Source organism: Lonchura striata, chromosome 5 (genome assembly GCF_050655825.1).
Source record: "Lonchura striata isolate lonStrDom1 chromosome 5, ASM5065582v1, whole genome shotgun sequence".
NCBI classification, from domain to species: Eukaryota; Metazoa; Chordata; class Aves; order Passeriformes; family Estrildidae; genus Lonchura; species Lonchura striata.
Window position 1 is genome coordinate 72,890,824 of NC_140707.1, and position 13,386 is coordinate 72,904,209.

Consider the following 13,386-nt stretch of genomic DNA (forward strand, 5'->3'; position numbering starts at 1 on the left):
AGGTGGATTTTCATCCCAGTTCCTGCTCCATCCCATTGGTGAGCGTTGTCCTGGTCCCCTCGTGGTGGGAGGTGAGTTTGGAACACTGTAGCAATGCTGAGGAGGTGTGGGCACCTCTTTAATTCTATTTTTCTCCCCTTTTTGCAGATCTACGATCAGGTGCTGTTGGACCATTAGCACATATACGACTTCTCCCACTCCTCATCCTCATGTCTGTCTTAAGTCATCAGAGGTGACCTTATCCTGGCAGAGGCTACAAAAGATTCACCAGGCACTGGCATGAAGAAAGAGTCTTTGTAAAATGGACATTTCCAAACAAACTACCAAAGATTCCTCCACTGACTGACTCGAAAGCTAAATAAATACGTAAATAAATAATTTAAAAATTAAAAAAAAAAAAAAGCAGATTAAGAAAGCACTGGGGACTTGAAAAGGCATCACGGGAGCGGAACTCACTAAGAACCAAGCTTGAGACCGAGATCTGGCCTAAGTAAGGAAGAGACCTTCAGGTGCTTTTGTGGTCACTGATGAATTCAGCATCATCTGGTTGAACTCTCGGCAAAGAGCTCTAGAAACCCTTGTCAAAGCACAAAGTCATGGCTGGTTTTGTTTCAAATGAATCGTTTGCTTGTTACCATGGAAACCGAATGGCCTGCCAAAAATAAAAAGAGGAAGGAGAGAGAGAGAGGAAATACAAACACAGAGAGAGAGAGAAACACCTCACTGTAAACAGGGTACGTGAAGAGCTGGCATTCATTTTCCCTTCCCGAAGGTTTTTAGCGTAGAGTTAAACAAATGTCAGCCCTTTCTACTTCGGCTGTCACCTCCCCTCGAGGATAACCCGGAATCAGAGCTGTTTGCAGACATTCCCGTTTCATTCCTCACGGCTCTGCTTGGTGACTGTGTGCTGTCTCCTTTTGCATGCATTCCCACCCAGGATGTGCCACCTGGGCTTTCATTTGTCACAGGCTTCACTGGGAGTTTGCTCGCAGCTGCTGGAAGATCCCTCTCCCCTCCCCACCGGAGTCATCAGCTCTACGGAAGTGAAGAAACCAAACCACCGTCTTTTATAAATTGCCATGGAAACCAAGTGCCTTCAATGAAACAAGCCTGATTTCAAAAAACAAAAACAAAAAGAACGAACAAAACATATATATATATATAAATATATATATATAAAAAATAAAAAATATTATAATAAATGTAATAACGATGATTTCAACACGGAAGCTTTGCACTGCTAAAAGCGTGGGTTGTGCAAACTCTTTTCTAAACAAACTCTGGAGCCTGGGTGTGCAGGCAAGGAGACGGAGCCGCTTCTGGAGAAGGATGGATGGACCTAAGCTGCTGTGGAAAGCCTTTGGGATGAGATCCGTGCTGTGTGACCTTCCAGACAGCCATGGCCTTTCAGCTTCTTATCCATTCGGAACAGCCCCCGGTGGTGCTGCCGACGGGAGCAGCACTTCTTGTCGTCGTCGTCGTCGTCGTTTCAGGTTCTCCAGTGGGTCAACCAGAGGAACAAAGGTGGTTCAGACACACACTTGGTGCAGAAGGTGGTGAAACACAGGATGATTTTCTTATTCTCCCCTCCGTTGGGATGGCTCCTGACATCTGGAGCTCCGGACGCTCCGAGGGGGCTCTGCCTCTGCCCCGGAGCCAGACTCGGTGCAGAGGGCGAAAGATTATTTTGTTATTGTAGCGAAATTCAAAAAACAAACAACAAAAAAAAATCTAAAAAAAAAAAAAATTAAAAATATTCCACTTTTACAAGGAAAAAAAAAAAGCAAACAAAAGCTGTACAAAATGGGTTCGAGCTACCCGAACACATGCCGGTTTTCCACTGCATTGTAAAGTTCCCTTCCAGTTGGTTATGAAATTTGAAGACCTTTTTCCTTAAATTAGCTCAGCTTTTAACTTCATTTAAAAAAAAAAAAAGACTTTTGTCTAAAGAAGAGTATTATTATTATAATTATAATAATTATTATTATTATTCTGTGTTCTCTCGACACCCTAGGATTAAAAGCAAAACCTGATATGCAAATAATTGGAGTACAAATGTGAAAACAAACAAAAGATGAGTATAATAATTGCAAATATGAGTATAAAAAGCACAACAAGATGCAGTAAAACAATGACAAGGCTTGATTTTTTTTTATTCTGTAGAGAAATGTTTGTGCAAATTCAGTAATTCCACTGAAGAGATAATTTTCCAGCTCTGTTCAATAAAGCCTCTTTCCAGGTAAGGCAGCCCCGTGGTGAGTGTGTTTGTTGAGATGCTGGCAGGGCTTTCCTTGGTCAAGTGGTGTCACCTGGAGCTGTACTGGTCCATACTGGTGGCACCTGGGAGCTGGAGCATTCCCGGGATGTTCTTGGCTCCCTGGTTTTTAGGGATTTTTGGTGTCTAAGTTCCTGTGCTTGGAAAACGGTTGGAACTCCGAGTCAGGACATTTTCAGAGAACCGCAGGATGGTTTAGGTTGGAAGGGACCTTAAAGCTCATCCCTGGAATCACGGAATGTTCTGGGCTGGAAGGGACCTGCAAGGATCGTCGAGTCCAAATCTGAACTGAATGATCCCTGCGGGGATTGAACCCACAACCTCGGGGCTATCAGCACCTTGCTCTGTTTGGAAGAAAGTGGGAACTCCAAGTCTGGATGGACTGCGGGGTTTGGAAGATGGTGGGAGCTCCAAATCTAGATGGACTATGGGGTTTGGAGAAAAATGGGAGTTCTGAGTGTGCACGGACGATGGGGTTTGAAAGAAAGTGGGAAGCTCCAAATCTGGATGGACTATGGGGTTTGGAAAACAGTGGTTCTGAGTCTGATGGACCATGCGGTTTGGAAGATGGTAGGAACTCTGAGTCTGGTGGCCTGATGAGTTTGGAAGATGATGGAAGCTCCAAATTTGAATGGACTCTGGTTTGGAAGTCAGTGGGAATTCTGAGTCTGATGGACTGGAGGATTTGGAAGAAAGTGGGAACTCCAAGTCTGGATGGACTGTGGAGTTTGGAAGACTGTGGGAACTCCAAGTCTGGATGGTCTGTGGGGTTTAGAAGGAATTGGGAACTCCAAGTCTGGATGGTCTGAGGGGTTTAGAAGGAATTGGGAACTCCAAGTCTGGATGGTCTATGGGGTTTAGATGACAATGGGAATTCAGAGTCAGATGAACTTTGGGGTCTGGAAAGTGGTGGGAACTCTGAGTCTGGATGGACCACAGGGTTTGGAAGAATGTGGAAGCTCCGAATCTGGATGGACAGTGGGGTTTGGAAGAAAGTGAGAGCTCAGAGTCTGGATGGACTGTGGGGCTTGAAAGATGGTGGGAATTCTGAGTCTGGTGGCCTGGGGGATTTGGAACTCTTGAGCTTAGATGGACCAAAGTGTTTGACACCCTTAACACAAATCACCAAATTTCCCATTGGAAGCTCTGGATTTTAACTGTGGATGGACGGATGGATGGATGGAGGAGCAGGTCAGGCATGGTGAGATGCCGAGGCAGATTTTTTTTTGGAGGTTGGTGTGTCTTGGAACTCAGGATCCAAACCTTGCCGTGCATCTTCCCATGGATGTCTCCTGAGAACCACGGAACTGAGGGGTGATCCAAGAGACTTCTTCATGGGTGGTTTTGGCAGGACTCTCTTTGAAGGGCTGGATCTGCTAGGAACCAGAGTGACCATCTGTCAGTCACTTCCACAGAATCCCAGAAGGTTTTGGTTGGAAAGGACCTTGAACCTCATCCCATTCCAGCCCCACAGGCAGGGACATCTTCCACACACCAGGCCAAAGGAAAACAGAAAATATTCCATTGTCTTTAAAATACTTCCCTGCTTTTCCCTCGGATTTCCCTTGAAAATCCAAACTGATCCTTACATGCCCATTGGAGATGAACTTTCCAGGCACAGCTCTGGCCGCAGGGCTGGTGGTGGTGGAATGGGAACTCTGTGGGAAGTTAGGATTTGGGAAGTGCCCTGTGATTCCCTCCGTGACAAAGGAGTTGGATGATGAGGAACAGGAGATCCTGCTCCATTGTTTAGATCCCAAGCGAAAGCTGCAGGCTGAAATCCTGTTTTTTCTTTCCAGTTGGATTCTCCTTTCCCTTGCTCCCATGGAATATTTGATAAAGAATTTCGATTGACAAAGACCACAGATGTCTTTTTGCAGGGCAGAATAATCTGCGTGTCCTGAAAATCCCAGGTTTTTGTGGGAAAAGAAATGTATTCCCCTGCCTGTTCCTGTTTTACTCTGGGGTGCAGGAGGTGCTAAGAAAAGCAGGATTTCTCTTCCAAATGTTGATTGTAGGAGTAGTTTCATCTTCTTTTACATTCCCAAAATAAAGCACTGAAAAGGAAATGGGATTTTACTCCAGGCCATGAATAAGAAGAACAAATTGACATATGAATTTCCTACTCTTGGTTTTTATTTTACGTTACATTTTGGACTGAAAATGGGTGTGAAAATGTTGGATCAGCAATCAAAGGTAGTTGGAAGTGGCAGTTCCCTGGAATTGGAACCCCTCTGATTCAGTTCTGGGGTATCCAACTTTGAAATGCCCTTGATGGATTTTTAAACTGGACATCAAATACTGAATTGTGCAGCTGAAGTCTTGGGATGTTGGGAACAGTGGCTGGGTTTGATGGGATGGCTGCAGGAATTATCTGGGTGTTCCCAAAGCAGAGGAGGGTGGAGCACAGGATAAGTTGTCCAGGATTTTTCAGTTCTTTCTCAGGCTGATTTGGGAGCACAAGGATGGCACTGGAGAACTTCCCTTTTTCTTTCACAAAGCACACTGAATGTGAAATCGTGGAATTGTAGAATTATGGAGTAGTTTGGGTGAAAGGGACCTTAAATCCCACCCCACCCCTGCCATGGCAGGGACACCTCCCACTGTCCCAGGCTGCTCCAGCCCCAGTGTCCAGCCTGGCCTTGGGCACTGCCAGGGATCCAGGGGCAGCCACAGCTGCTCTGGCAATTCCAGCCCAGCCCCTCACCACCCTCCCAGCCAGGAATTCCATCTCTGGACAACCTGAATTCCACATAAAATCACTAAACACTCGGATCTCACTGTGCTACCAACCCACCTCTTCTTCAGCCTGGCCTGGATCCTGGATGGGACACAAGGAGAAATAAAAACATGGATTAGGAGGGAATAAACCCATTCCAATGACACCATGGGTGCACAATTAGGATTTGAATGCCAGAAATGTCTGGGAATGTGAAGTTTCCTTTTAATTTGGGACAGGAACTGCTGGTTCCTCCTAAAGTGATGGAGCTGCATCTTCCAACCTCTGCAAGCCCCAACCTCCACTGACCTCAGAGCTTTCCTTGACATCCAGCACTGGAATCCCTGCTGCATCTACCAGGTGGAATAATCAGTTTTGGGGTGATTGGGATCCCCAAACGTTAAAGCAATCTTCAGCTTCTTGTTCATTTTCTCTTTTCCTGCCTAGTCAGGGCGGTGAATTCCCTTTGTAGGGAGCAGCTCAGGCAGAAGGATCTGGTTTTTTTTTCATGCTGAGTGGAAGAGGTTTTCCTGATTTTATTTTGGGAGAGTTTACCTGCTGGGAATGGTTTTTTTGAATATTTTTTGAATATATTGAAGGGTAATTGAAACTCTCTTCCTCCCCCAGAAGTGTGTGATCCATCAGGAAAATGGCTTTTTGGAGCATTTCCATTAAAAAAAAAAAAAAGGCTCCAGTTTGGAGTTACAAGCAGTCCCTACCTCTCCCATGCTACTAGAGATTAGGAACCATCTGGAACTGGAACAATTCTTGGATTTTCCCATAAAACTATCAAAAGCTATAAAAAGGGTTATTTTTACATTTCAAATTCTTTTTTAGGTTTTTATGGAAAATAAGCAGCACTGCAGGAATGTTCTCCCCTTTTTACGTGCTCCACCACAATTCCAGTGTCAGTCAGCACAGAAGGAATGAAACCATTGGATTATCCCTTGTGCAAAGGGATTTAGGGACCTGCAGCTCCTGCAATCCCACATTCTTGGGATTTACAGACTGTGTCAGCCCCAGATCCCATGGGAATGTTGCTGCAGGCAGGGAATTGTGCTCGGCATGATAAAAGATGGGAGTGATCATTAACCTAAAAACAGGGAAATGGGGTTTGTACATCCTGCTGTTCCCTGATAAAATATTATTGCGTTTTCCTTTGGATCTGTTCAACACATCCCAGAATCCCAGCATGGTTTGGGCTGGGAGGGACTTTAAATCCCATCCAGTCCCACCCTTCCGTGGGCAGAGACCTTTCCATTATTCCAGTTTCTCCAGGCCCATGCAGCCTGGCCTTGGATATGTTGTGTGACATTAAAGCTCAAGTGAGAACAGACAGAGGGAGTCACCAGAGAACTCGATGGACTCCGTAGGTGTGAGGAGAAATTTCTTCTTCCCTTTGCACCTCTCCTCAAATTCCCTAAAACATCCCAGTTCAGCCATGATCCACCAGTCATTTCCCACTGGGAGCACCACAATCATGGAATCATTTAGGTTGGGAATTTGCTCCAGGACCGCTGAGTCCAACCATGCCCCAGCACAGCCAAGGCCACCACTGATCAATGTCCCCAAGTGCCACATCCACAGGGCTCTGAAATCCCCCCAGGAATGGGAATTCCCTACTGCCCTGGGCAGTTGTTCCAACACCTGACAGTGAGAAAATCCATTTCAGATTCCTGATAAGAAACTGAAACCTAAACGGGACCATTTGTGCTCCCTCTGGATGGGTGTGGATGGATGGGATGGATGGATTTGTGCCTCTCCTGCCTGGTTCCTCTGTGACACACTCAGGTTGGATGTCACCTTACAGGACCTATGACAGGTGATTTACAACCGATTTCCTTCCTTTTCCAGCCTCCATAAGATTTTTTTTTCCCATTGAGAGAGAGACTGGAACGTTGAGTGCTTGGACAAGTGAATCTTGAGCTTTGCTCACCGCCAAAGTCATGGAGAAACAACTGGAGAAACATTCCCGGTGATTCCTCAGGATCCAGGATTTGTGAAGGAAACTTTCACCTTCCACAGATGGGAGGGAGAAACAGGATCACTGCAAGAGCCACGCCTGTGGAATTTTTGGATGGATACAGCCACAAAAGGGATTGGAAAAACAGAAATTCCTGAGAGTAAGAAATGAAGAGCCCCAGCACCTTCTCAGGAACGCTCAGACCTGCTGCACACTCCAGCTGCAAAGGGGACAAGCGTGGTATCTGTGTCTGTAAATACCCTATAAATACCTGTAATTGGATGTATTTAATGTAAATAGGATAACGAGGACATTTTAACGCTCTCTGCTGTTGTACAGAACCCAGACTTGCTCTCTTATTTTCCTACACCCCCACTGTAGATTGATTTTGGGTCATTGTTGGGTCTGTATCTGTTTGAGTTCCAAACTGCTCTCACTTTTACCTCAAGGGTTTCATGTTCTTTATGTACATTTTATAAAGAAAAAAGAAACCACTCCGGATTTTTGGGTACCTTTTCCATTGCCAGCAGTATTTTCAGTCTTTTCCAGTGTTTTCTGCTCCTGGATCCACCGGGATGAAGAGGGGGATGGGATTTGGTGGGGGGTGGGGATATTCCTTGTCCCATGTGTCCCTGCCTTCTTGGGAGTTGTAAAAATGTGGGAATGTGTTTCCCTGTCCTTCCACTTCTTGTTAAGTATGGAAAAGTCTTAATTAGAGCAGGAAGAGGCTGGGCCACCCTCTTCCCTTTTGGGGCCAGTCCTTGAGTTTTTCCAGCTTCATGGACAGTTTTTCCAGTTTCATGGACATTTCTTTGGCTTTCCATAATTCCCACTTAATCCCTGGGAAATGACCAAAAATAAAGATGTGTGTGCCCTGCCAGAGCAGGATGTTCCCAGGACTCCTCCTGTGCCATGTGGGAATAGCGGGATGGGCACACAGAGCTCTCACAGCACCCCCAGATCCAGCCTGGATCATTGCATGATGATCCCAAATTTCTCCTGGTTGTTGGATATGTGGTCCAGGGCAGAGGGTGTCCAGCAGGACTTTTATTAGGGTTGGCATCCGTTCTCTGCTGCAGGTGCGACCTGGGTATTCCTGGTCTTGTCCAGCTCTTCTACTGGGACTAAACCTTAGAATCATGGAATTGTTTATATTGGAAAAGCCCTCTGGACCATGGAGTCCAACCATTCCCCAGCACTGCCAAGGCCACCCCTGCCCCGCGTCCCCAGGTGCCACATCCACAGGGATATAAATCCCCTCCAGGGATGGGGACTCCACCCCTGGCCTGGGATTCCACTGCGTGTCCACCTTCTCCATGAAGAAATTTCCCATAACAGCCAAATTAAACCTGCCCTGGCCCAGCCTGAGGCCGTTCCCTCTCCTCCTGTCCCTGTTCCTGGAGCAGAGCCCGACCCCCCGGCTGTCCCCTCCTGGCAGGAGCTGTGAGAGCCACAAGGTCCCCTGAGCCTCCTTTGCTCCAGGCTCAGCCCCTTCCCAGCTCCTCAGGAACTCTCCATTCCCTTCCCAGCTCCTCAGGAACTCTCCAGCCCCTTCCCAGCTCCTCAGGAACTCTCCATTCCCTTCCCAGCTCCCTCAGGAACTCTCCAGCCCCTTCCCAGCTCCTCAGGAACTCTCCAGCCCCTTCCCAGCTCCTCAGGAACTCTCCAGCCCCTTCCCAGCTCCTCAGGAATTCTCCAGCCTCTTCCCAGCTCTGTTCCCTTCCCTTCCCAGCTCCAGGTGCTCTGTGTCCTGTGCCTGGGGATCCCAAATCTGCCCCAGCAGTGCCATTCCAGGGGACAATCACCAGTCCTGCTGCCACCCCAGCTCTGGCACAGCCCAGGTGCCACTGTCCCTGTTGGTCTGGGTGGGGACAAACCCTCCCAGAACCCTTCAGGGCTTTTCCTGTGGGTGAAATGAGACCATGGAAATGGAAACACACTTCATTCCTTGCGGTGCTTTCCTGTGATTCCTTGTTTCTTGTTTTCCCTGCCCTTTTCCATCATGGAAACAGCCTCCATGATTTCCCACCATGGAAATGCCTCCATCATTTTGCTGATTGCATCAGTGACATCCTGTGGAAAAGCAGGGAGGCTGTTTCCTTGATGGAACAAGGCAGGGAAAACGGGAATCAAGGAAACATGGGAAAACACCTGTCAGTGTGACCACGTATCCAAATGGATTCCTGAGGGAAAACTCAAGAGTTCCCAGATTCGTCTTGTTCTCCACAGGTGGTGACAAACAGCAACACACTGGAATTTACACCTTAAAAAAGAGGAACTTCCCCATCTCCTGTTTTTCAGCCTAAAATATCCCATTATCCCATTGGATCTCACAACCTGAAGTCATTCCACAGGCCATTATCCCATTATCCCTGGGATATTCAGCGGTGGAAAACTTTCTTCATCCCATTGATCTGCTCCACCTTCCCTCATGGAAGTTGGATTTTGTCTCCACATTGGGCCTGGAAGAGACCCCAGGGCACATCCCTGGATATGGATATGAGCACAACCTGTGTTATCCATATTTCTGCTGGAATCACAGAATCCCTGAGGATTTGGGTTGGAAAAGACCTTAAAGCTCAGCTTGCCCAAGGGCAGGGACCCCTGGGACAGGGATCCCAGTTTCCTCCAAGCCCCATCCAATTATAACAAATTTTTTTTTTTCCATCTCTTGGAATTATAACAAATAAATTGGATTTACACCCCAAGACTTGAACCTCTCTGTTCCCACCCCACCCAGCTCCATAAAATTTTGTGGAAATTGGGTCACATAAACATCTCAAAAAAATATTTTGATTTTGGCCTCGCTTTCCTAAAAAATTACGAGCCAAACCAGAATTATCCAATCTGTCTTTGGGATAGATTTTACCAGATTTTTGGAAATTTCATCTGCAGAACCAAGACTAATTTGTGACAAAATGAGCTGGGATCGAGCCTGGCCCAAAAAAATGGATAAATCAATTCCTGCTCCTAATCCATTGGTTATTTGTGTGGAGTTTAAAATACTCCTGCTCTCTGGATGTAGCACTGCCAGGACTGTCAGATTTGTCTCCCTAGGGAATATTTTTTTATCCCTCTTGGAAGTTTTTTTGGCACATTGCCTTTTGAGTTTTTTTTGCTGCCAGGAGGCCAGGGGTGTATTTGCAAGGATTAAAGTATTACTGGAGTGGCTCCAGGCCTTTCCTAATCCCCATTATTCCCTCTAATCCCACCACAACACAATGCTTCTCTCACATTGCTTAATTATGCGGTGAAAATTAATAAAAAATAGCTGTAAGATGACATTTTGAGGAGGGATCTAAATCCCAGTTTCTTTGGGATGCAGCAAAAATTTGTAGTTTTGTTGTGCTCAGTAATCTTTGACATTTCCAGCCTAATTCCTCAGGGAACAAGGATTACAAAACCTCCTGGGAATCCATTTTTGCAGGATCTCAGGCCTTTCATTTTAAGAAATCTTGGATGTGTGTCCCATTTCCAAGGGGCTTGAAGGGCATCTGGGATCACAAGAACAATTCGAAGGTGGGGTGATTTTTTGGGGGAATGAGGCACTAGAGAAAGGATTTTTTTTTTCCCTTCTTCCTAGGGAATGTGAGTTTTAGGGAATATTTCCTGAGTGGGGAAGACTTTTTGTGGTCACCAAAAATCCAGCCAAGAAAAATGCTTGGAGAGGGAGTTCATGGTTCAGGATTTGCCCCTGGATCTCTGGAAGTGTCCAAGGTCAGGTTGCACAGGGCTTGGGACAGTGGAAGGTGGGATTTAAGGGATGGGATGGGTTGGGGTGGGATTTAAGGTCTCTTTGTGCCCAAACCAGTCTGGAATTCTATGGAATGACCTGAAAATGCCAAAAGTTCCAATCCTGAATTAAGGGATATTAAGAAATGGTGGCTATGGAAAGGTGACAATCCCTTGGAATTTTAGTATCATGAATTTTCTGCCGTTTTTTTTGCCACCAGCCTCCTGGAATCGGCACCCAGCATTTCATCGGGAGCTGAGGATCAGGCACTGCTAATTACACTGCTAATGAGGCGCTAATCAGGCACCCTAATGACCAGCAGCACCCCATGCTCCGGAGTCCTGGCAGAGTCCTGCTCCAGAGATTTTCTGCCTTTGGCACCTGCACAGAGAGCGAGGAAGGGACGTGGGAAGGGTTCAAAGGAATTTTGCACGGGCATGGACAAAGTCAGGGCAGCAGAAGAGGAACTGAGAGGGGTCTGGGAAATCTGGGAGGGTCTGGAGAAGGTGTGGGAATGATTTTCCATGTTTCCCACAATCCAGAAGGAATTCCCCAGCTGTAGAATAATTTTGTTCCCAAGTTTTCCTCAATGGACAGGACAAGCCACGGCCCTCTGCACTGCCTGACTGCTTTTCCTGACTTATTTCCTAGAAAATCCCACAGGCAGACACCTTCCTGTATAAAATATGGAATGGAGTGGAATAGAATAGAATCACGGAATGGTTTGAGTTGGAAAGGACCTTAAATCCCACCCAGTTCCATGGACACCTCCCACTGTCCCAGGCTGCTCCAGCCCCAGTGTCCAGCCTGGCCTTGGGCACTGCCAGGGATCCAGGGGCAGCCACAGCTGCTCTGGCAATTCCAGCCCATCCAGGAATTCCCAATTCCCAATCTCCCACCCATCCCTGCCCTCTGGCACTGGGAGCCATTCCCTGTGTCCTGTCCCTCCATCCCTTTGTCCCAAATCCCTCTCCAGCTCTCCTGGAGCCCCTCCAGGCCACAGTGAGGTCACCCCAAAGTTTCTCCTCTCCAGGGGAACATTCCCAGCTCTTCCAGCCTTTCCTCCAGCAGAGCTGCTCCATCCCTCAGATCATCCCAGTGTTTCTGCCTTTATTCCAAACAGGAATTTAAGCTCTGGGATGCAGCCATGGTGTCACTCAAACCCTTTCAAGGCGAACACCTGCAGGAACAAGAGCTCCTTGAGCATCCAAAGCCCTTTTTACTGGGAATGCTGCTTCCACAAGAAGCCCCTGGCAGCTTTCCCACGTGGCTTTGGGACACCTGGAGTCCTGCAGCCACCCCCAACCCACAGAGACAACCCCACCTTGGAGAAGAAAGGTAAAAATCCCAGAATCCTCCCATTTCCCTGTATTTTCTGGAAGATTTTATCATCCAGAGTGGAAGATCCTGCCGGGATCTGCTGCCTCCCCACTGGCAGACCCCACTGAGCTCTGCCATCATTTTCACAGTGCTGTTGTTCCCAAATTTGCATCCCGAGCTCCTCTCAGGCAGCCTCATTATTCCCCATATTGAGCAAACTCCCCGGGATCCACGTTTCCCACACGATGTTGTCCCAGATGTTCCCCAGACTGAATCCAAAGGGAAATGCCAGACTGCTCTTTCCATCAGGTGTCCTGATAAATAAATCTTTTTAATTAAAGCCGGCTCTTGATTTCTTTTTCAATCTAATCAGAGACTTTCTTATCTCTCAAGTGGTCAATCCCCCCAGCTTTAGCTCCATATCAGTATTCCTGTGTGTTCTGAGCCAGCAGGGAACGGGATCAGCAGGGAGAAAACTCTTGCTGGGCGAGCAGCAGGACCCATAATTCCAATTAGGAAGAGCTTTAGAAGCTCTTTAAGCCCCACTTGGGCTCTCTTCATGCCTGCAATCATCACCCATTAGCAAGGAAGTTGATTTAGGAGCAAGTTTTGGAATATTTTCTCCATTGTAGCAAAAAAAAAAAAGGAAAGGATTTGGGTTTGTCTCATTCCCCATTTTCTGTGAGAAGAAAATATCAGGACATTATTAAGCCCAGGAAAGGACATTTTTACCCTCTTAGAGGAGACATTATTGACACGTGGAAGGGACATTTTTGCCCCCTGGAAGGGACATTTTTACCCCCTTGGAAAGGACATTTTTACCCCCTTGGAAGGGACATTATTAACCCCTAGGAAAGGACACTACTGACTCTTGGAAGGGGCATTTTAATCCCTGGAAAGGACATTTTTAACCCTCGGAGGTGACATAGTTGACCCCTCGGAAGGGGCATTTTAAAACCTGGAAAGGGACATCATGAATCCTTGGAAGGAACATTATCAGCCCCTTGGAATCTTCTCTCCCAAGGCTGACAAGACGAGGGGAAGGTGCAAAAGAGCAGCAGTGACAATCCCCAAGGGAAGGGGAAGACCAGCCTGGAGGGGATGTGAACAATATCCAGAGGGACAAGGACATGCAGGGTACAACCCCGTGTCATCAGAAATTCTTCAGCCTGAGGGGAGCTCCTGAGGGGCTTCCTGAGAGTGAATGTCCCAATCCATGTGCTGAACCTGGGCTGGGAAAACTCCTGGGATCAACCCAGGCTGGGAAGAGCAGCTGGGAAAGGGTTTGGGGGTGCTGTGGGTGAGAGCTGGACCTGCCCCAGCCCAGAGCCCCCCGAGCCAGCAGGAAAGGGATTGGGATTCTCCTCTGCCCTGCT

The 13,386-nt window shown here is 47.2% G+C and overlaps 1 protein-coding gene across 1 annotated transcript in view; it reads left to right on the forward strand.

Annotated features, from left to right (window-relative positions):
* Positions 1–2,247, forward strand: part of MDGA2 (MAM domain containing glycosylphosphatidylinositol anchor 2) — a 193,832-nt gene extending 191,585 nt beyond the window's left edge. Inside the window, exon 17 of the mRNA XM_021536048.3 lies at positions 148–2,247. Coding sequence (XP_021391723.1) covers positions 148–236 — 89 coding nt within the window. The 3' untranslated portion in view covers positions 237–2,247. The remainder of the gene's footprint in view (positions 1–147) is intronic.
* Positions 2,248–13,386: the final 11,139 nt, after the last annotated feature.